The sequence below is a fragment of the Prionailurus viverrinus genome, chromosome C1, assembly GCF_022837055.1.
Source record: "Prionailurus viverrinus isolate Anna chromosome C1, UM_Priviv_1.0, whole genome shotgun sequence".
Classification (NCBI taxonomy): Eukaryota; Metazoa; Chordata; class Mammalia; order Carnivora; family Felidae; genus Prionailurus; species Prionailurus viverrinus.
Genome location: NC_062568.1, coordinates 137,002,417 through 137,027,140, shown reverse-complemented (window position 1 = coordinate 137,027,140; position 24,724 = coordinate 137,002,417). Strand labels below are relative to the sequence as shown.

Below are 24,724 nucleotides of genomic sequence, written 5' to 3'. Positions count from 1 at the left end.
CTCTTTTTCAAAATAAACAAACATTAAAAAAAAACAACACCTTGATAACTTTAAAAGGCCTATGTTTTTGTTGCATTTTGATCATTGTTACCTGGATCATCTATGGGTCCCTTGAAACATGACCTGCTCATATTCATCTTTCTAATATAGGTAGTATAAAACAGCTCCTCAATCACTATGTTCAATGAAAGAACCATAAGATATTTGGTCATTTTCAAACAGTGATGCATAGCAAGACCATTCTAATCTACAATACAATATACTAAAATTTATACGTGTGCAATATTCCAAAACTATAAGTATAGCAATAGCTGTACTTCTATCTAAATTGTATTTAGAATTTAACTATTTTGCCTCATAGCTAGAAAAGAATTCCTTAATACATTTAGGGAAGAAGAGAGTGAAGTACATTTTACATTTATGATAAAAGATAAAAAGTTTACAAAAGTAAGTATGAGGTATAACCTCATTGCTTAAGAATAGGAATTAAAGTAGGAAAAGTATAAAGCCAACCTGGGTTCAATTCTGGTTCTGCCAAGGGCAAGTAATTCTACTACGGGTAAGTAATTTAGTATTTTAGTGGGCTGTTTTCTAGTGCTGTAAGTTGAAATTCTGAATTAGAATCTAAGGTTTGTTTTATTGTACCATTCAATTATTTCCCTATTTAAAAATGTATCAGATAACAACGGAAAGAAAAAATTAATTTTAAAAGTAAAATAAAACTTTTGTAGTGAATTAATCAGTAAAGGTGATTGTAGTAGTGGACTTTAGTGCCTTTTCTGGGCAGTGTAGTTCTGAAGCACATTAAAGGACAGGATCCCAGGGAGAGGAGAGTGTTACCAGTACAGGAGCAAAAGGATTGGATCAGTTGTCCTTGATTGAATCAGTTTGTTCCTGATTTTTCTCTATTTAAAGATTTAAGTATTGGAGCCATTGGAACAATGATTCAGCATCCTCAATGTTTTACGAGTTTTTTTTTTTTTTTTTTTTTGACATTGCCATTAATAATCAACCTGCTGGAAGAGTCGTCTTTGAATTTTTTTCTGATGTGTTCCCCCAAACATGGGATGAATTTCATTGTTTTTTTACAAGTGAAAAGGGGTCAGGGATATTCACTCAGGGGCCATTATAGGAGTTTTCTTTTTCACAGCATTGTCAAAGATATTATGGTTCAGGTGGTGACTTCAGTGAAGAAAATGGAGGATATTTTGAAGATGAGGATTTCATTGTTAAACACAAGAGAGAATCTCTCTTATCAGTGAAAGAAGGAAGGATACAAACGGTTCATAGTTCTTCCTAACAAAAACAGCTCCTCATTTAGATGGGTATCATGTTGTTTTGGGGGTAAATGACTTCTCTGCAAGAAGTTGTGTAAGAGAGAAAACCAGAAAACAGATGCAGTGAGCAAACCATTTGCTGAGGTAGACACTCAGTTGTGGAGGGCTAATTCCCAAACTAAAGAAAGAAAAAAACGCATAAATCCTCCTCCTCCTCCCTCCCCATCCAGTGACTCATATAGCTCAAGAGATTCTCAGTCCCATTCTGATTCTAAAAGTGCTTCTGAAAAGAAATTTTAAAATTTCTCTTAAATTTTCTTTAAAAAAAGAAAAAAAGAAACATAGGAAAAATGCCCCCCCACACACACAATAGAAAGAAAAGAAAATCACATCTAGTGAAAGTGAGGCTGAAAATCTTAAAGCATAACACAAATGTATTGTTTATCCAGAAGAGTTCCCTCCTATACTTGAAAATTGATTCTTTTTTTTTTTTAAAGTTTTTTTTTTTTCAACGTTTTTATTTATTTTTGGGACAGAGAGAGACAGAGCATGAACGGGGGAGGGGCAGAGAGAGAGGGAGACACAGAATCGGAAACAGGCTCCAGGCTCTGAGCCATCAGCCCAGAGCCCGACGCGGGTCTCGAACTCACGGACCGCAAGATCGTGACCTGGCTGAAGTCGGACGCTTAACCGACTGCGCCACCCAGGCGCCCCTGAAAATTGATTCTTAATTAGAAAAAGTGCTCCCAGAGCTGATGGCAAAGAAAGGAGAGAGGAGAGAGAGAGAGAGAGAGAGAGAGAGAGAGAGATTGATCTACCTAACTTCCAGCCTACTTCACAGCAGAGGAGACTTTCAGTTACTAGGTCTGGCAATAAAATTAAAGGAATAGAACTACGACATTATCAAACTCCTTCCAGATCCAGTTCAAGGGATCGTTTCAGATGTAGTGAGACTACTTCACAGTGGAGGCACGAGATTCAGAAAGCTCAAAGAATGAGGGTATCCAATGGTGAAAGATGAATCAAAGGAGCTTAAGAATGAGTTAGCTAAAACTGAAACAAAAGAAAATCAAAAAAGCCCAGTTGGAGTAAAAGAGAAAAATATAACTGACCATAGGCATGTGTCCAAGAGTCCAAACAGAAAGTAAAGAGGAAAAGAAAGTTTAAGACCATAAATCTAACAGCAAAGAGAGAGACATCAGAAGAAATTCAGAAAAAAAGATAATATAATAAAAACAAGGTGAAAAAGGGGCCAAATCTAAAAGAGGCAATAAGAGCAAACAGAAATCAGAGTTAAGAAAAGCATAATACAAAAAAAGAAAAAAAACATAATACAAAGTATAATGGACATGAAGAAAAGAATATGGGGTCAAGGAGTAAAGGAAGGGATCATGAGAATGTTAAAGAAAAGTCAAAGTCTAAAGGAAAAGATCAGGAAAGGGGTAAAATTAAAGAGAAGTTTAAATAGAAATCAAAGAGCAAGTGAGCATGATCACAATAAAAGTGAGACAAAGAACAGATGCACATAGTCTAGAAGGGAACGTGATACAACCAAAGGCGAACATGGTCATGGTCATCACTCATCAACAGTTACTCCTCTGTCCTCACTCGTCCTGGGGCCTCAGCCCTCCTCCTAGTACCTCACTCTCATCAGGAAGGAATTGGGCTCCAACAAACACATAGGAGACAGGGTGCCCAGCAGGATTCTAAAAAAGAAAAGTAAGAGCTTTTCTTCTTTTTCCATAGTTGAGGTGTGGCTGAAATACAATAAAATGGTTCCATTTTTTCAACAAAAATTAATTCTACCAGCTACAAAAAAACTGTAAACCAGATGCCACTTCTTAATAGTTTAAGAAACATGTGACCTGGAAAATCAACTCAATTTTGTCACCCATAAAGTGAGGTTCTTTTATCTGACCCCAATATCAAAGGGATATTATGAGAAACATGTATACAGTATCTTTAAAGTGCTTGTGGTTGTCAGAGAAGAAAGTGGTGTACAGGGTAAAACTATAAAATAAAGCATCCCCAAAGGAAAACCAGTTACAATGGTAGAATGAGAGAAAGAAGCAGTAGGGCTGGAGTGGAAGGGTGCAATCTAGAAGCCCTGATAGAACTAGCAGCAGAAGCAAGGAGTCCCACAGATACAGAGAACAGGGTACAAGAGGGGAAGGTCATAAAGCAGAGAAAAGTAACATCAAGAAAAAAAGATAGGAGAAGGAGGAGAGGTTTATGGACCTCAGAGAGAGAAGAAAATCAAAGCAGAAACAACAAAAAATACAGAAACCAAGAAAGTTCACACTGGAACGAAAATGCTGAAGGTCAGAAAAGAATGTATCTTTTTTTTTTTTTAATATTTATTTATTTATTTTTTTTTTTTTTTTTTTTTTTAATTTTTTTTTTTTCAACGTTTATTTATTTTTGGGACAGAGAGAGACAGAGCATGAACGGGGGAGGGGCAGAGAGAGAGGGAGACACAGAATCGGAAACAGGCTCCGGGCTCTGAGCCATCATCAGCCCAGAGCCCGACGCGGGGCTCGAACTCCCGGACCGCGAGATCGTGACCTGGCTGAAGTCGGACGCTTAACCGACTGCGCCACCCAGGCGCCCCAATATTTATTTATTTTTGAGAGAGAGGGGAAGTGAGAGAGCGAGAATCCGAAGCAAGCTTCAGGCTCCTAGCTGTCAGCACAGAGCCCAACACAGGGCTCAGACCCACGAACAGAACCGTGAGATCATGGCCTGAGCCGAAGTCTCACTCTCAACCTACTGAGCCACCCAGGTGCCCTGAAAAGAATCTACCCTTAAAAACATCCTAACAGCCCAAATAATAACAGGGGGGAAAGGCTGATAGAGATCAAAGTCATTCTTAAAATGAGAACAAAGTAGGACAAAGAACTAAAGTTCTTCACATTGAAAAATAAGGACCATGCAAAGTCCATATCCTCAGTGGAAAAGGAAAACCAAAAATCAAAGGATTAACAAAATGACCACGTACATGATAAAAATTAAAACTTTGACCATAAAAAAGTTGACTATGAGTCCAGCTCTAGAACACTTGAAGACAATAGTGGATGAGTGAGTTGTGGAAAGTTCATTTCCATTTTGTCTCAAATTTTAAGTTGTAGAGTCTTGCTGATAAATCTTTTTGTTGTCTTCCTCTTTTCATTGTTTTTGGTTTGTTTTATGTTTGTCCTTTTTTTTTTTAATGTGGACTTCATCTGAGTTGATCTTTTGATAAATTGCAACCTGAATAATTTGTACTGCTAATATTTTAATAAACTTGAAATGAGAAAAAATATTGTAGTAAAATTCATTTAAATTTCAAAATTTTTAAAAATTTCTAAATGGTAAAAGGTTTATACTTCCAAACTGATCAATACAGAAACCCCAGAATAATGACTTTATTGTGTGTGTACTTTCTAAAGGATTGAAGCCACCTACTGTCATAAGGATATGCTTCAATGGGCAAAATGCTATTATCAGCTGAATTTTCATTCCTTTTTTGATAAAAAAAATTATAGTTGCAACATATATGAGTGCAGGTTTATGCACATTTTTCTAAATCTTTCAGAATAGTATGGGGTTTGGGTTTTTTTTTTGTTTCATTCTGTTTTGCTGAAATATGTAAGAAGTTTTAAGGCATACGTTAGTTTAGGGAAAGGTTTCTCAACTGAAATGTGAAAATAAGCAAGACAAAGACTGCTCTTTTGAATTATCGGCTTTTATTATGTTAATTAAAACAAAACTCTATAGAGCATCTAAGTGCCTCTCAAGCTACATAAAAAAAAAAAAATACCCAGTTGATGCATGGGAATTATAAAGATAATTTACACAGTTGGTGAAGAAAACAACCTATACTGAAAGGCAATTAAACAAGAGTGATATCACCATATTACATTTAAAATAGGAAATATATGTGCAGAAAACCAACTAATCATTACTCTTCTACTTGTCTTCTGGAATGGATTCTTTTAAAATTCTGATATTGCCTCCTTTCCTTTCCTTTCCACCTTAAATAAGTGCTTCTCACAATGTAATGTGCATGTAACCAAACCAGGATCTTGTTAAAATGCACATTCTGGTTCAGTAGTTCTGGAGTGAGGCCTGAGAACTTCTAACTCCAGCTCCAAGGAGTTTCTTCTATTACTGGTCTTTGGATCAGACATCGAGTGGCAAGGCCTTTAACTACTGGCAGCCAGGAAGTGACAAGCTAAAGGATAAGAAGTGCATTTTCCTTTCCTTTTGTTTGTTCCACTAACCAAAACCCACGTTGAAATTCTTAGATTATTTACATAATAAACTTACTAAACTTAGTTTAGTTTACTTCTCTTTGCCCTAACTTTCTCCTCACTGGTATCTTCTCTAGTCCCACGAAAGTAGAAGTTCTTAAATTAAAAAAAAATTTTTTTTAAATGTTTATTTTTCAGAGAGAGAGAGAGAGAGGCAGAGTGTGAACAGGGGAGATACAGACAGAGACAGAGACACAGCATCTGAAGCAGGCTCCGGGCTCTGAGCTGTTAGCACAGAGCCCCACGTGGGGCTCGAACTCACACTGAGCCAAAGTCAGACACTCAACTGACTGAGCCACCCAGGCACCCCAAGAGGTTCTTTATATTGACACCTGTTCTGATGTAAGATGCCACAGGTGTTATCCATATAACCCCTAGGCTACAGGTCCTCAAGGAGTAGCTCCCTAACTATCCTTGATGAGGGTGTTTTCTAGAAATGGGGTCAAAGTAAAGAGACACTTTGTGTGACCCTACTAAGGAGTAAACTGTGAATTCAGCAATCATTTCTATCTGGTTTTGGAATGCATTATAATAGAATTTGAAGATTTATTTTTTAATGTGTATTTATTTAGAGAGAGATTGCACGTGTGCACATGATTTGGGGGGACCAGAGAGAGAGGAGAGCAAGAATTCCAAGCAGGTTCCATGGTGTCAGTATGGAACATGATGTGGGACTCGATCTCACAAATCATGAGATCATGACCTGAACCGAAATCAGACGCTTAACCAACTGAGTCACCCAGGTGCCCCAGATTTATTTTCTAATTACATTTTACTTAAGGTAATACTGAAATAGATATATATGCTCTGACCATAACATAACTAAGAATGCTGGTGAGGAGGGGACAGAGATAGAGCAATCTACCTGAAAGCATGAGGAAGTGTACATAGGCGGGAGGTCCAAGAGAAAATTTCTATGGATGATTCATCTATGGAAAGTCAAAGAGTTCATTTGTCAAGTCCTATGCAACTTACTGCAATTCAAATATGACAAATGAATGCAGATTTTCCTTGACTTACACTTACGATGAGGTTATATCCTGATGAACCCATTATAAGTAGAAAATACCATTAAGTCAAAAATGCATTTGGGGTGCTTGGGTGGCTCAGTCAGTTAAGTGTTGACTCTTTGATTTTGGCTCAGGTCATGATCTCACGGTTCATGGGTTCGAGCCCTGCACTGGAGCTCCACTGATAGTGTGGAGCCTGCTTGGGATTCTGTCTCTCCCTCTCTCTCTGTCCTTCCCCCGCTCACGCTCTGTCTCTCTCTTTCTCTATCTCTCAAAAAAATAAATAAAACATTTTTATTTTTTTTGAGAGAGAGAAAGAAAGAGAGAGAGAGCGCGCGCGCGAGTGGGGGAGGGGCAAAAAGAGAGGGAGACACAGAATCTGAAGCAGGCTCCAGGCTCTGAGCTGTCAGTACAGCTGTCAGTGGGGCTCGAACTCACGAACCATGAAATCCTGACTTGAGCTGAAGTTGGATGCTTAACTGACTGAGGCACCCAGACGCCCCAATAAAACATCTTTTAAAAAACATTTAATACACCAAACATACTAAGCATCATTGCTTAGCCTAGCCTGTCTTAAACATGCTCAGAACAATTATATTAGCCTACAGTAGCACAAAATCATCTCACACAAAGCCTATCTCAGAGTGTTGAATATTTCACGTACTTTATTGAATACTGTACTGAAAGTAAAACAGTTTGGTTGCATGGGTACAAAATGGTTTGTCAGTGTATGGTTGTCTATCCTCATGGTCCTGTGGCTGACTGGGAGCTGCAGCTCCTTGCTCCTGCCCAACGTTGCCACAGAGTATCCTATGCATATCACCAGCCTGGGAAAAGATCAAAATTCACAGACCAAGTATGGTTTCTATTGAATGCATATCATTTTCACACCATCATAAAGTTAAAAAACTATGAGTCCAAACAGAAGGTGGGGACAGTCTGTTTGTATTATTTCACCCCTTCCCCATGGGCTATTTAAAGTACTGCTCAGTAGGGGCGCCTGGGTGGCTCAGTCAGTGAAGTGTCCGACTTTGGCTCAGGTCATGGTCTCACGGCTTGTGGGCTGCTTCAGGCTCTGTGCTGACAGCTCAGAGCCTGGAGCCTGCTTTGGATTCTGTCTCTCCCTCTCTTTCTGCCCTTGGCCCACTTGCATTCTCTCTCCTTCAAAAATAAATAAACTTGGAAAAATAATAATAATAAAATAAAGTACTGCTAAGGATATTTTTTAAGTATGAACAACTACCACTTACTAAGAACATATTATGCATCAGTCCCTAAACTAAGAGCGTCCTACGCAGTGGCTTATTAAATTCTTGTTTCATACCTATGAGGTAGGAGCCATTATGCCAACACTGTGAGAAAAATACAGCCTGTTAAGGACTTTTTTAACTGAAAAAAAAAAAAAACAAAAGATGAAAAAATTGAATCCAACAAAGATTTTTGTGTAAAGCTCTGTTGTGTGGTTCATTGAAATATATTTAAACCGTACGTTACAAAATGGAAACTGTAGGGTTATTCACTCATGGAAAGAATACCCAGTGACTAGACTCCTTTAAGAGATCAGTCTACTTCTTAAGAACTACTACACTTAACTTTCCAGGTAAACACTTGCACAAAATAAGGCATGTCTATGATAAAGCTGTTAATTTGCCATTTGTTTTACTTATGAAGTGAAACTACCCATGTGTTTCCAAAATTGGCTTGATAATAAAGAACAACCTGAAGTCTTGTTAAAACTATAGAATTCCCAGTCCCTTTCACCTGGCGATTCTGAAACAGGTAAGGTCTAGGAATTTTTATATTTAATATATTATCCATATGTTTCTTATGATCAGGCAAGTTTGGGAAACATTTCTCTGCTGAATTAAGCTCAGGTTTCTTAGCATTTAAAGTCCTCCACAGTCTGGCCTTAAGATACATTTCAAACACCTCCTACAACACTAACCTATGTTTAATATTACCTATTCATTATTCCCCAAATAGATATTTTCCTCCCTAGGAGCTTTGCTCAAGCTGTTTCCTCTGACAGAATGTTCTTCTCTCATGTGTTTGTTCATCAAGATCATTTTCATCTTTTAAAGCTCAGCTCAAATTTTAACTCCTGTATAGGGGCGCCTGAGTGGCTCAGTCGGTTGAGCGTCCGACTTTGGCTCAGGTTATGATCTCACAGTCTGTGAGTTCAAGCCCCGTGTCAGGCTCTGTGCTGACAGCTCAGAGCCTGGAGCCTGCTTCGGATTCTGTGTTTCCCTCTCTCTCTGCCCCTCCCCTGCTCATGCTCTCTCTGTCAAAAATAAATAAACATTAAAAAAATTAAAAAAAAAATTAACTCCTGTATAAAGGCTTCCCTGACTCTATGGTCAGGATTATGTTCTCTCTCCTATGAACTCCCAGAGCTCTTTAAACCTCTATTGCAGTGTTTCTCAAGGTGCAATCCTTGGACCAGCAATATCAGCATTTATTTGGGCATTTGTTAGAAATGCACATTCTCAGGTCCCAGCCCAGACTTACTGAGTCAGAAACTCTGCGTATGGTGCCCTGTATTCTGTTTTCAAACAAACCCTCTAGATGACTGCAATGTACCCTGAAGCTTGAGAACCACTTCTCTAATGTATTCTGTATTTTATTATTGCATTACTATATGTCTTAGTTTCTCTCCCAGAATGTAAAGTAGGCTCCATGAGAGCAAAAACAGTATTTTCATCATTTGCTTCCTTTGCAGTATCAAGCAGAGTGCTTTTGCTTAGCAGATCATAATAAGTCTCGTTGAATTAAATTGCTATTTCTTTAGTGTCATAGTCTATGTATGCAAGATGAGCAGATTGCAGTGCACCAATTTTTCATTTTAATGGTGTTTAATAACCTTTAAAGGTTGTAGCATGATTGATTCAGATGCAGAAACATGCCAATTGTAAAGATGACTAAAATAAAGGAACTGGTTGCTCTTATTTTTCAACATGGTAATAAAGCTTCTTAGTTTTGTTTTAAGCTTTTTCTCTATGCTTAATATATGATGCCTCATAAATGTTTACCAATGATAATAACAACAATCTCATCTGGAAGTTTCTCTTCTCTACTTTTCTCATCTCTAAGGCTTTTATGCTTAAAGAAAAATTTGTAAAATTTCTTTTATTTATTTATTTATTTATTTATTTATTTATTTATTTAGAGAGTGAGAGTGAGTGAGCTTGAGAGGGGGAGGGGCAGAGAGAGAGAGAGAGAGAGAGAGAGAGAGAGAATCCTAAGCAGGTTCTGCGCTGTCAGTGCAGAGCACAAGGTAGAGCTTGAACTCATTAACTGTGAGGTCATGATTTGAGCTGAAATCAAGAGTCGGACACTTGACCAACTAAACCACTCAGATGCCCCTAAATTCCTAAAATTTCTTAAGTGGGCTTCAACTTCACCTGTATCTATAAATAAATAGAATAATAAACTCTTCTTAGACTGCCTATACACTACTTATCAATAAATATCAATAAATTTGAGAGAAAATTCATGGGAAAATAACATGAAATAGTGTTTGCTAAAGGTCAACGTAACAAAGTTTTAGGATTCACCATACTGGAAAACAAGCTAAAGGAAAACAATCTATGTTGATTAATGTTTCATTTATTATTATTTGAAGTTATATAACAACAGTTTCAGACAGCCATAGATTCTTAAAAATCTTTAGTAAAACAAAACAATATTGGTGAATAATCCATACAATAAACAGATTCAGTAACCTAGCATCATTTCTTTTCATAGAATACCTTTCTTCTTGTTGAGAAAATTAAGAATAATTTTTTTTGTTTTTTGTTTTTGAAGAAAAATTTTTAATTAGTTCCTGTCAAAATCCAATCAAGATGTATTTAATAACCAAATAATTGCTAAGAGCAACTTAATTTTCAGCTTACTGAAACAAACCCACTGTGAAAGTGCTTTTCATGAAGTTACAATAGGAAAATGAATCTGTCCAAATATTTTGTTGCAAATCAGTCAACAGAACTGATCAAATCCAAGAGAAAAAAAAAACTGAACAATTATGAACTACCTTTAAAAAATAAAATGCTTGCTTTATAACTGGATGTCTTTATACTTTGTCTTATTAATATAAGATAAATTTTTTTGGTTTGTTTTACAAAATACCATCAAATATTCCCAGAAAAGACTTTATTTCCTCAGCTTCATCATCGGGATGATACCTACTGGGGGAGAAAGCAAATATAGAAATATATATAGATTGCTGAGAGGTAATATATCAAATGAACTTCAATATGCATAACCTTAAGAAGTCTGTTGGGGGGAAATCAGATTTCATAAACTGTGAGAAGTAGGGATAAAACATCTTAGGTATTTCTTTAAGCATTTAAAAAAGTAATATTTAATCAATATGTGAACAAGTCTGTAAACCTTGACTATTAAAGAGAGATAGAGAAATTGCTATAGTTAGCCATAGAAGTGACCAGTCATGGGGGCACTAATTTGACTTAATGTGCCTTTTCATCGAACCTGTACAATTGTGAAAAAGCTCCATGGCTAAAATACAACTTGAACTTTTGAAAAACTAGCAAATCTCATTTGGATTTTAGTAACTTTACACTTTACATTATCAACATGTTGTGTTCAAATCCTTAAAAAAAAAGTTTAGCAACAAAATATATTTTCATTAAAAGTATCAAACATATATTCTCAAAAACTGACATACTTAAAATTATGAATTGTCTTAAGGGTTTAGGTCACCAGGGGTATAACTTTTCAATGTCTTTAAGTAAATAAAATTTTTAGGTTATCTTTAAAATAAATCAAGGAAAAAGGAATGCTGAATTTCTTCACAGAAAGTTTTTATTGGTATAGTCTTGAAAGACTTTAAAGAATTCTTACCTGAAATCAATTTCCTTTTTACATTCATTGTTGCTAATAAAGAAATCCACTTTCTCAATAAAATGTGAAGAATTTGGTATTTTTTTAGAGTGAGTAAAGCACAGCTTTTCAATCTCTGGTGACAGACTCTGCTGTTTTCTTTCTTGTAAACAGACCTATATTTTGAGGAAAACAGAAAAAAAGGCAATCACTGAAAGTTTAACTCTTCAGGCAGAATTTAAAAGAAAAACAATGAAGTGCTTCTTACAATATCTGCATTTCCAGCTTGTGGAGGCAATTTTGTCATGGAGGATGCATCAAACTTGAACACAGGAGAATCTGATAAATAAATATCTGGCTTCTCATGTGATGAAACAACACTAAAAATCAAAATTAATTATTTTTAAAATATGGGAATAAGAGAAACAAACCATCTTAATTAGATCAATAGTGATTCTTTGGGGAAGATGATTATAGTCTGTCATATTTATTACAAAAAAAAAAGATGCTCTGTTTCTTAGACTCATGGAAAATCTGGTGTTATCTCCTTTCCTTTAGACAAAATACCACTTTATATATATTTTTTTACTTTTTTTTTTTGTTTTTTTTTTTGAGAAAGAGGAAGAGTGTGAGCACAAGCAGGGGAGGGGCAGAGGGAGAGGGAGAGAGAGAATCTTAAGCAGGTTCCATGCTCAGGGCAGGGCTGGACGGAAGGCTTGATCTCACGACTGTGAAATCATGACCTGAGCAGAAATCAAGAGTTGGACGCTTAACTGACTGAGCCATCTAGGTGTCCCCCAATCTATATACATTTCAAATTAGATAAAAATACTATTTTTAAAAGGCTACAGAAGTAATCATTCAGTAATTTTCCTTAAAATTGGGTCTCATGCTTAATTTTCTATTACCTAGCAGTCTGTAAATCTTTTCTAAATCTCACTTGGCTCAACTTTTAATCTCCTTTCCCTGCTCTGGTCTCACTGTAGATAGACACCTTTATTTCTCTTCCAATCTAAAACTACACTAGGATTCACCTTCAATCTTCTGTATTAAATTTATTCATTAAAAAACATTTATTATTCACTACCATATGCTAGATATTGTACTAGGAGCTAGGTATGAAGAGGTAAACAAATCCTGAAGGAGTTATCATCTAGTAGAGGAGCAGACAATGAGTAAATAATAAATACACATAATTATAGATCCTGAAGTTATATGAAGGAAATTAATTAAGTAATATTAGAAGAAAAAGTGTGAAGACATAAACCCACTTTAAAAAGGTAGTCATGGGGCGCCTGGGTGGCACAGTCGGTTAAGCGTCCGACTTCAGCCAGGTCACGATCTCGCGGTCCGTGAGTTCGAGCCCCGCGTCGGGCTCTGGGCTGATGGCTCAGAGCCTGGAGCCTGTTTCCGATTCTGTGTCTCCCTCTCTCTCTGCCCCTCCCCCGTTCATGCTCTGTCTCTCTCTGTCCCAAAAATAAATAAACGTTGAAAAAAAAAAAAAAAAACGTAGTCATGAATGCATGTCTGAGGAGGTGACAATTTAAGATGACACTCAAAGGCTAAAATATGATAGCCATGTAAAGAGTAATAAACACCAGTTTGCATTCCTACCAAAAAAAAAAAAAAAAAGAAAAAAAAAAAGAGAGGGAGGGAGCCAAAACATAAGAGACTCTTAAAAACTGAAAACAAACTGAGGGTTGATGGGGGATGGGAGGGAGGGGAGGGTGGGTGAGGGGTACTGAGGAGGGCACCTGTTGGGATGAGCACCAGGTGTTGTATGGAAACCAATTTGACAATAAATTTCATATGAAGAAAAAAAAAGAGTAATAAGCAGTGGATACCGGTAGTAGAGAAGTACATGTATTGATAGGATTGAATCTTTTTGTTTTTGATCAAAAGCAAGGAATTAAAATAGTCAAAAAGGGTGCAAAAGGAAAAGCATGATTACTTCCCACCCCAAATCCTCAGGTCCCACAGGCCTTCTTTCTAGTTCCAACTTATGGCACAATTTTTTCTTTAGAGGCTACTTGATAAGGATTCCCTTTTAAATCCACTTATTTTCTGTTCATCACTTTTAAACTCTCCCCAAATTATTTATAGCTTCTAAAAGTATGGCTCACCAAACTGTCTATGTGCTTTGTTATCTTCCTACTTTCTACCTATTTTTTGCTTCTCTACACCCACAGCTTTGTTCTACTTTGATGCTTCTAATCCATTTATTTTGTATGACTCAGAGTTAGAACCAATGAATGGAAATAGTAAGAAGACAAATTTTAGACAAATATTCTTAAAAGCTATTGAATGGTCTGAGAGATCCAAACATGGATCAGGCATGTTGAAGTGAATGAGCTCCTGGTCACTAGAGCTGTTTTAGTAGAGATGTCATGAATATCTATGGCAATGACGCTGGATGGTGATTCAAGTATCTTGCAGTGGAGAAACTAAATGATGCTTAAATTAAGCACACTTCAGCTCTGGAATTCTCTGAAATCTATGATTCTATGATGTTGATAAGTAAAATGACTAAATAAGAGCAAAAATACCAAGAGACACCACAAACTTCATATTTTTTTTAAACTAGGAGAAATAAATAATCCTTAAGTAAATTAGACCCTGAATAAAAAGTTGTCAGTATTTCTTTTGGGGAAAGTTTTGGCTGTGGCTATAATTACTCTCCATGACTTCTAGCCAAGTCCACTATCCAGATGCACTTCGCATTTCTGCAAAAATACTTCAAGTTGAAGTTTCTTTTTTTCTTTTTACAATGTTTTAAAGTAGGCTCCACACCCAATGTGGGACTTGAACTCACAACTCTAAGATCACAAGTCTCATGCTCTACTGACTGACTGAGTCAGCCAGGTTCCCCCAAATTGAACATTTTTAAAATTACTATTTACTTTTACAAATGTCTGTGTGTCTTATATTCTCAGATTAACATCTTTGTGTACTCACTTGCTATGTATTTTTTCCCTCTTCCTCAACTACTGTAGTATGTGCTATCTATGAAATGTTTCAAAAATCTAACTACCTCTCAGTTCCCATCACCTCTGCTCTAGTTTAGGCCTTACCATAACCTGTCTTTTGTGTTGGCCACCATGCTTCTCATGGTCCCACCTTCTACAATTCAATCTCTCTCTATATATATATTATATCATATACCTATATCTCATCTACAAATAATTTTGTCTCATCAAATTGTTTATCCTGTGCATAAGTATCTTGGAAGGCTTCCTACTGCTTACTATGGAGACTAAAAACTAGACTATACCTGGAGTGGGGGTTGTTATAGATTATATCACATTTTTAAAAATTAGTTTTCAAAATTTAAGTCAGGAGATGTCACACCAAATTTTGGATACCTAGCTTTTTTTGAAAATCAGAATATTTGACAACACTAGATAGTCACTTCTTGCACAGCAACAACTGGCTGGACCTGAGTAGTGGTTGCTCCTTTTATTTATTTATTTATTTATTTTACTTTTTATTATTGAAATATAATTGACATACAATGTTATATTAAATTCAGGCATATAACTTACTGATTCATCAATTTTATACATTACTCAGTGCTCGCCACAGTAAGTGTATTACCATCTGTCACCATACAATGTCATTAGAATATTATTGACTATATTCCCTGTGCTGTACTTTTCATCTCTGTGACTTATTTGTTTTACCAGTGGAAATCTTGTACATCTTAATCCCCTTTATCTATTTTGTCATCCACCACCACACAACCATCAGTTTGTTCTCTGTATTTAAGAGTCTTGTTTTTGTGTTTGTTTGTTCATTTGCTTTGTTTTTGTAGATTTCACATCTAAGTGAAATCACATGATCTGACTTATTTCATTTAGCATAACACCCTAATGGTCTATCTATGTTGTTGTAAATGGAAAGATCTCATTCTTCTTTATGGACGAGTAATATTATAGATACAAATATATAAATATCTCATATCTTCTTTAGCCATTCATCGATACCCACAACTTGGGCTGCTTCCATATGTTGGCTATTGTAAATGCTGCTGCAAAAACACAGGGGTGCATTTTCTTTTTGAATTAGTGTTTTTTTCTCTGGGTAAATACCCAGCAGTCGAATTACTATAGTTGTATTTCTAATTTTTGAGGAATCTCCATACTGTTTTCCACAGTAGTTGCACCAATTTATATTCCCACCAACAGTGCACAAGAGTTCCCTTTTCTCTACCTCCTCACTTACTATTTCTTGTCTTTTTGATATCACCCATTCTAACTGGTGTGAAGTAATATCGCATGGTTTTGATTTGCATTTTCCTGATAATTAGTGATGTTGAGCATCTTTCCATGCGTCTGTCAGCCATCTGTATGTCTTCTTTGGAAAAATGTCTATTCAGGCCCTCTGCCCATTTTTTAAATCAAATTGGTTTTTTGGTGTGAGTTGCAAAAGTGTTTATATATTTTGGATATTAGCCCCTTATTGGATATATTATTTGCAAATATCTTCTCCCATTTAGTAGGTTGCCTTTTTGTTTTGCTCATGGTTTCCTTTGCTGTGCAAAAGCTTTTTATTTTGGCCTAGTCCCAATAGTTTATTTTTGTTATTGTTTCCCTTGCCTGAGGAAATATATCCATAAATATATTGCTAAAATTGATGTCAAAGAGATTATTGCCTGTGTATTTTTTTTAGGAGTTTTATGGTTTCAAGTCTTATACTTAGGGCTTTAATCCATTTTGAGTTTATTTTGTATATGGTATAAAAAGTGGTTGTGTCTATTTTTTTGCCAGTACCATACCATTTTGATTAATATTTTTTGTAGTGTATCTTTTTTTAAGATTTTATTATTTAAAAATTAAAAAAAAATTTTTTTTTCAACGTTTATTTATTTTTGGGACAGAGAGAGACAGAGCATGAACGGTGGAGGGGCAGAGAGAGAGGGAGACACAGAATCAGAAACAGGCTCCAGGCTCTGAGCCATCAGCCCAGAGCCTGACGCGGGGCTCGAACTCCCGGACCACGAGATCGTGACCTGGCTGAAGTCGGACGCTTAACCGACTGCACCACCCAGGCGCCCCTAAAATTTTTTTTAATGTGTATTTATTTTTGAGAGACAGAGAGAGAGAGAGAGAGAGAGAGAGAGAGAGCGCATGAGTGGGGGAGGGGCAGAGAGAGAGAGAAACACAGAACATGAAGCAGGCTCCAGGCTCTGAGCTGTCAGCACAGAGCCCGACGCGGGGCTCGAACTCACAGAGTGTGAGATCATGACCCAAGCCAAAGTCGGATGCTTAACCAACTGAGCCACCCAGGTGCCCCATTTAAGATTTTAGTTTTAAGTAATCTCTACACCCAATGTGGGGCTCAAACTTACAAACCCAAGATCAAGAGTTGTATGCTCTACAGACTGAGCCAGCCAGGTGCCCCAGCTTTGTAGTATACCTTGAAATCTGTAATTGTGATATCTCTACAGTTGTGCCTTTTAGATGGGACACTCTGTGGTTGGCCTTGGCCCACTACATCTTGAAGGTGGTTTCAGTTTGTGAGCCCTGACCTACTGGATATGGTAAAGTTATCTAAATATGGCATTTGAGGCTCTTTACAATCAGACCTCAGCACTCTCAGCCTCAATGCTGTGACCATACAGACAACACTTTATTGACCCTTGAGCATGAGATGCCTTTTCAAGCCGTATCCCTTCACACATGCTTCTTCTATCTGGAATGCCTTATCTTCCTCTTTTCTACCTGTCAAATTCCTACTATTTAGTTTTCAAGTCTTTTGAGAAGTGAAAATTCCTGTGCACCGGCCCTAGAGATCATGATATAGTAAGTCTAGTGTGGGGCCCAGGAATGTGTTTTGTTTTGTTTTTAGGAATGTGCACTTTTAATATATTTCAATACTTTTGAAGTAGTTAGTCTGTCAATAGATCTTTGAGAAACACAGCTCTAAGAGTAAGAAGGTTCAGGTTAGCTAATACCTTATAGCTTCTCTGACATCTAATGATTTGATCCCCATTCTCCAATTATATGTCAGGAGGATATATACTTGTAAAGTATTTCAAACCAAAATTCCAAAACTTGCCTTTTTGACATTTCTCCTTGGAATTTGCTCTTTGACTCTTGAAGGGATAGCTTACTTCCCTGGATACTTGAACTCAAAGTGTTTCTAAATCCTATGTAAAGAGATAACATTTTGAAGTAAAATGTCAGGAAACAGAAGAATGGATCTTTTCAGAAGTTCTACAAGGGCTGTCTCCAACAGATATGATCTGATTAAAGAAGGAATGAATACTTCTCACTAATCACATTTAATTTGCATAGAGAAATAAGGGAGCAAAGCTAAGGGAGTAAAACTATAAACACACGGGTTAGCTTATTAGTCACTATACTAAAAGGTCCCAAACCACTTTTACTTACTTACTTAACTCATGTAAATGATCAGTTTGAATTTCATTCTATATTTTCAATGGTCTGCATGTAGCTAAGTTCATTTAAAGTGCTATATACATGACATTTATTGAGACTGATTTTTCCAGTGTCAAAGCTATGCCCTCACAGGATTAAGCTACCTCAAAGAATCAGTACAAATTGCCTCTTAAATTGCAATACACATGACTATTAATTTTGAGGTAGGGACTAGTAGTTGTACAGCGATACAGGAAATTGTGCCTACTAACTCCACATCATATATTCTCCTGACCTATTTTGTGAATGTGGTCAAATCCTATTCCTTCTGGAAGGAATAATAGCTCTTTAGGCAATTCTTAGAGCCCTAAAACAATAATATTTTGGCTTCTAATTGCTTCCCTTAAGAAGATTTTTTTTTAAAGAGCACTGGGGTGGGATACATTAAGAGGCAACTATAGTTCTGAAGGACTGATTTCCTTCTGTCAGCCATCAGTATCTCCATTTTGCTGTCTTCTCATATACTTACCAAGATTTTCATTTTCTGTTTTAGTGAGATAGAGTGAATCTGCCAGTAATTCAGAAAATTCAGTCCCATTATTTTGGGGTTATAAATGATTTAAATACAATATCCAATATAGAAGAAATTAATTTTTTCCTAATTTTGTTTACTTATACCTGAAAAAAAAATCAGTTATGTCTGCTAGAAATAAAAGGTGTCTTTCATTTTCCTGGCTAACAGATGAATACTTTTAAAAATGGAGTATTTTTTGTCCTTCACAAACATTAGCAGATTACGTGTGATCACAGAATTGAGAGCTGGATAGTGTGTTTTATAAGGGAAAATTCAATAAATAATCTGAATTTGAATAGCGTTTTTAACAATATAGGGGAGAAATAGAATAGAAAAAGCTCATGTGCTGCATCATTATCATGGAATAACCTTGACCTCTGTCTTTAGAGGAGGAAATGCAATTTATGGAAGGGTTACTTTTTCAGTTTCGCTAAAAATCATAATCTTAACAAACCAAAGCTAGTTAAGCAAGCGCATAAAAAAGACAAAGAAAATGAGTCCCAGAAACTGAACTGAAAAATATTCAAAGAATTTCTCACGAAATTATTTCATGCTAAGATACAATTTTACCTGATGTATTTGTCTTCTCAGTACCGGCTGAAAAATCAGTAACTTCTATTAAGTTCTCATCATCAAAATCATCCCAAACTTCATCTCCCAATTCAAAGTTCACATTCGGAACTTCTGAGAATGGAGAATTACTTTTATCCGCATCTGTCAAATTCTGGTTTCCAGATGCATTAACATGTCTGTTGAACAGTACTGTTTGAGGGGCTTTCTCATTTGAAGTTGTAGAAGAGTTCCATCTAGAAAAATCTGTCATGTGCATGTATAAAAGAGTATAGGTACTTTTTAAACCATTAACATCAGTTTCTATTGATATATCAAACACATCTTTCAACTACTAAACTGAGGTTTGAACAGTAGTTTTCAAAAGTATTGGGTCAAGCAATATTGTTGAATATTGTTTTCAACCAATTCTATTTACTATAGTACATATATTGATAGTTGCACTAAATTGAATTTTCAATAGATTCTTTCAGACAGAATTAATTTTCCCTATTAATTTCTAGATGAGAATAGCCATACTCTAAAAATGAATAATTTCTAAAATGGTATTCCTCCCCCCAGCTCTTTTCCCTACAGGTGAATTTTGAATATTATTATGAGATATATTTACCCAAAATAGATCTTAATTTTCTCCTGCTAAAAAATCCTCAGTGTTATCTATTATTTATAGCCTGGGCTTAGAACCACACTACCTGGGTGAAAAATTCCACTTCTCTCATTGTATAATCTTAGACAAGTAATTTAAAGTCTCTGAGCCTAATTTCTCCTCTGCAAAATGGGAATTATAAAAGTACCTTTTTCATAAGATTGTTGTAGGGAATAAATGCCTTTACTCTTGCAGTTTTCCAAAGTAATTGTGCTAATAAATGTTTAATAAATTGCTTCTCAAAACATGTATGCATTTATATACATACATGTGTTTATTATATGTATTTATTATAGGTAAAAGATATGTAGCACATGATTTACAAATAATAATAAAATATATAACATGCATAATTATAAATTCCATATATCTGATTTTCACTGAATGTTTTCATTGAGTTTTGCCAAATTCTTACATCTATAACCAACCTATCATTACAATTAACAAATGAATACAGTTCTCACAAAAATGCTATTTAACATTCTTGTTGACTTTAGCAACTAAGATGAAAGTAAAATAACAAAGACAGAGGTTGGGACTTTACTCATTCATTCACTGACTTAGGCAACTTCTTCGCTAAATTAGACAATGGTTTTCAAATACTACAATATTCCTTCAATTTTTCATGGTATTCTCAATGTAATAGCTATGTACACAACATACTATTAAATTTAATCTGCATGATTTTTTTTAATGTTTATTTATTTTTGAGAGAGCATGAGTGGAAAAGGGGCGGGGGGAGGGTGGGGGACAGAGGATCCAAAGCGGGCTCTGCGCTGACAGCAATGAGCCCAATGTGGAGCTCACACTCACGTACCATGAGATCAGGAGCTGAGCCAAAGGTGGACACTCAACCAACTGAGCCACCTAGGTGCCTCTAATCTGTGCTATTAACATTTTATCCATCACTTTCATAAATCTAAACAAAACAATAAATCAAGTCCTAATTTGTAGTGTTTGCTGATTTCTATGGTATAAATACTCCCATTATGATTAATTTCAAGCTTCCAATGTAATATCTCTAAAAGTAAAGTTGAGAAGAAATGCATAGTAGCACCCCATAATATAGTATTTCCACCATACAGATACAAATATAGAGGTAAATAATCTCAAGAACACAGAAAACAGTAATATATGGTAGAATATTAGTTCTGAATACAGTCTTTGTTTTTAGTATAACTTATTTAATTGAAATTTTATATAATTAAACTTTTAATAATGGCTGAACGATTCCCAAGAATAATCATCTCTCACAAGCCAGCACAAGTTTGCTCCAGTGCACTGAGTTTCCTTCACTTTTAAATATCCTCTACACTTTTCTTCACCTAGCCAAATCTTACATTATCTCTCAACTGTTCTACAACTCCAGTTCACATTTTTCTACTTCTGTTCATTGATATACATACACAATATAATACATACTAAAAATAGAAGTAGGCACAAAGTGCAATGAGAATGCAAAGGAAACAGGACTTAAACCTATAACGAAGTCAGAGGGGACACCTCTAAGAGGGTAAAATCTTAGAAGTTAATGTTGGAATTTGAGCTTGATAGAGTGGTGCCTGCAGAAATGGGCAAGAGGGGAAGGCAAGATACTCTGTGAGGGGAGAGCAACATGTGAAAGACACAGCAGTATGGGAGACCAGAGAATGTTTGGTAAACTATGTTTTCAGGATTTCTAGAGCACAAAGTAGAAGAAAAGGGCTCATTGAGACCACACAAGCATTTAAGTGCCAAATTATGTTGATGCTTAACTTCAATGTTAAGGAATTAATTTTTTTTTCCATATAGGCAATGGATAACTACTGAAGATATTTTAGCAAGAGGTTTACGTGATGGGAGATGCCTGTTAGATCATTCAGAATAGTTACAGATGGAATGATAATGAGACTGAAAGCAAAGAGAAAAGTAAGACATATTACAATGGGAAAGACATTGAATGTCTAAGCTAGAGTATCAGCAGAAGGGAGAGAGAAGAAGAACAGATATGAGAGATGTTTAGGAGACAAAATAGATAGGACATGGTGATTACTTGCATGTAAGGTAAGATACTTAGGATGACTCTTTTTCTGCCTTTAGCAGCTTAGAAAAGAAGAGAATTCACTCACCAACCTAAGGAGAAAAGAAAAGGAGCAGTGTGAGATACAGAGAAGACAGAAAGAGTTCAGAGGCTGATATGTTAACTTTTAGGTGGATATATCCAGGAAGGTGATTGTATAGATGGGCCAGGGGCTAGACAGAAAGATACAGATGCAGATGTAGAAATCATCTAAATATAGTTAGTAATTGTAGACATGGACTTGAGTGGCAGTGAATAAGAAAAGTTTACAAAGCAAGAAGAATAAAGAAGCAAGAAAGAAACTTTTCTAATATCAAAAGGAAGAAAAGCCCAAGCAATTCAAGAAGTAGAAGGAGAAGCAGAATGGCTTAATTAAAACCAAAGGAGAGATTTCCAAAAGGAAGGAAAGACCAAATGTGTCAAATACAAAGGTCAAAGAAAATAAAAATTGAAAAGAGTTCACTGAATTCAGAACTTAGAAGATCACTAAATGGTCTAAATGAAACCAGTTTCAAAGGAGTGATGGAGAATCCAAATGTTAGTGAATGAAAAGTGACTAGGAGGTAAGGAAATGAGCACAGTGAGTATAAATTGCCTTTTGAAGCATTTTTGTTTTGATGCGGAAAGCAAGACATTAAAGTATATAAAGACTCTAGTGATTCTGTTTTTTTGGTCTGCCTGACATGCTTTCCCTTAAAAAAAATTTTTTTTAAGTTTATTTATTTTGAGAGAGATGCAAGAAGGGGCAGAGAGAGAGAGGGAAAGAGAGAATCCCAAGCAGGGTCCGTGCAGGCTGTAAGCATAGAGCCTGACATGGGACTCAAACTCACAAGCTGTGAGATCATGACCTGAGCCAAAATCAAGAGTTGGATGCTTAACCAACTGAGCCATCCACGTGCCCCTTTTCACTTCTTTTAATAGGAGTATCTTTTTCATCCTTTGGGGAAACTGCCTCCACCCATTCCATGTGATCCTGGTGAGGATGTCTTTCATGGTACCCTGGTCCCTAGGGCTATAGCGGGGGAACATAGGACCCAATCCCCAGGCTGTAGGAATTGATCAAGAGAGAAATACAAGACTCAGCTGAGGCCAGTTAGAATGAACTCTGGTTTACCAAAGGTAAAAGGGGAAGACTGTTTTTCTACCAAGTCTGTTAAACTGGGAAGATGTGAGTTAGGGGTGACCTGTCATGTGAGAAAGACTATTGAATAAAATAAAGCCAAGTAGTAACAGGCATATCTAAAAGATTGAGAGAAAACTAGAAGCATGACTAAAATCATAGTGCCTGGATCTAGCAAGATTAAAGCCAGATGCATGTCTGGATTTACAAGTTTACATGAGTGGTCTTCTTTTTTAGTGATTAAGTCACTTTGAGTAGCATTTCCACCACTTACCACCCAAACGGTCAGGAGTAGCTAGATGAGAACAGGGAGCTGAAGAAGGAAGAGACATGAGCATATTTATATGTTGAAGAGAAAGAAATAAGGAAGAGAGATGGACAATATGGGAAAGAGGAAATGGATACTGGTCTCCTAAGGCCCTCCCTAAGGGGAGGCAGGATTGGAAAGATTAAAACTACAGCTGGAGAGATAAGCCTTGAATAGAATAAAAGATAATTCTTCTTTTAAGACAGAGTTAAGGATGGATGCAGAAATAGAGAAATATATAGTTGTACAGTGGAAAGTTGAAAGAGTTCATATAGATTCAATTTTCAATTCTCCACTGACAACTAAAAGTCAATTTCATTTTATAGAAATGGCATTGGACTGGGAATCAAGAGATATAGAATCTATTTCTGGTCCTGCCATTAATTAGATATGTGATTTTTAGGCAAGTAATTTAATCTCTCAGAGTCTTGGTTTCTTTCACTATAAAATGAAAAATTACACAAAGGTCCCTTACAATTTAAATTTTATGATTCAACATGCTTTCTCATATAGTTTCTGACATTTTTCTTTTTCCTTTCTTGAAATTGGAATTAGGATAACAAAAATTGGCATGTTTTTCTTAAAACATTCTCAAGAGCAATATTTGAATACATATAAAGTATGTTTTGCCATGCACAACTAATATGTGAAAGGAATAATGAATATACTCAATTACTATTAATAACAGTACCAGATACTATGCTAAGAGCTTTGTGTACATTATCTCATTTAATTGTAAAATTCCTAAAACATAAGCAGATGAGGGAATTGAGATAAAGTGGTTAGATATATTATGAAATGTGACACAACTAATAAATGGCAGACCTAGAATTTGAACCTAGACAGATTATTCTAAGCATTTATTTTTTAGTAATTTCTAAGCCCAATGTGGGTCTCGAACTCAAAACCCTGAGATCAAGACTCGCATACTCTACCAACTGATTCAGTTAGGCACCACTAGACAGATTATTATAGATCCTGTGAATTTAAGTACTATACTACACAGCTTCTTCTATTAAAAAAAAAAAAGTGGCCCATTCAGCAAAACAGGGATACAATTATCAATGATGTCTAATGAGACTTTAATATCATAATATAAACTGGATTTGGAATGGGGGTGGGAAAGAAATCAAAGTAGGGAAACTATGTAAAGACAGCATGAAAGTAAACAGAGGGATACGTAAGTAAAGAGGGATAATTAAAGTAAGCAGAAGTGCAGGGAACAGAGCAGCAGAACAAGGAATAAGTTAGAGGGCTATAGGTTGAAGGGATATAAAAATAAGAGTTGACAATCTCATACCTTCTCTCCCTGTTGTAATGATATTCAGGCTTTGAGGAAGTTGGATAAATGCTCTGATACTCTAAGTGAGATTAGGGGACTTTTCTTGTTCTTATTTGGGCCTAATGACTGCCATGTCATAAGAGGTGATTGGTACGCCAGCCCTTGCCTACTTAAGATCTTAAATTATGGCCAGAGGAAGCATTAAGTGACAGCATGAAAGAAAGAGTGTCAACAGATGCTAAGGTCACACACATGAAATTATTTGTGGGAAACCCCAAGTTCACCATTTCTATATACAGCAACTCAAACAAACAACTCTATAGCCAGGATTATTTCTCACACATTTTAACAGACTGGCTATTAATGGC

The 24,724-nt window shown here is 36.1% G+C and overlaps 1 protein-coding gene and 1 pseudogene across 8 annotated transcripts in view; one reads left to right on the top strand and one right to left on the bottom strand.

The window, feature by feature from the left end:
* The first annotated feature begins 958 nt into the window (after positions 1 to 958).
* LOC125171720 (peptidyl-prolyl cis-trans isomerase G-like) lies at positions 959 to 2,397 on the top strand (annotated as a pseudogene).
* A 315-nt stretch (positions 2,398 to 2,712) lies between these two features.
* The window catches only part of HFM1 (helicase for meiosis 1), a 95,059-nt gene continuing 73,047 nt past the window's right edge, over positions 2,713 to 24,724 (bottom strand). The window contains exons 34-39 of one of the 8 annotated variants that reach the window (XM_047870679.1): positions 18,943 to 19,188; positions 17,476 to 17,566; positions 11,687 to 11,798; positions 11,440 to 11,594; positions 7,244 to 7,406; positions 2,713 to 2,983 (exon numbers count right to left, since the gene is read on the bottom strand). In XM_047870679.1, the coding sequence (XP_047726635.1) occupies positions 2,882 to 2,983; positions 7,244 to 7,406; positions 11,440 to 11,594; positions 11,687 to 11,798; positions 17,476 to 17,566; positions 18,943 to 19,188 (869 nt within the window). In that variant the 3' untranslated portion in view covers positions 2,713 to 2,881. Of the gene's footprint in view, positions 2,984 to 7,144; positions 7,407 to 10,169; positions 10,764 to 11,439; positions 11,595 to 11,686; positions 11,799 to 17,475; positions 17,567 to 18,942; positions 19,189 to 24,724 lie in introns of those variants that run through there. The other 7 variants (XR_007154740.1, XM_047870674.1, XM_047870672.1 and 4 more) reach the window with 7 other exon arrangements.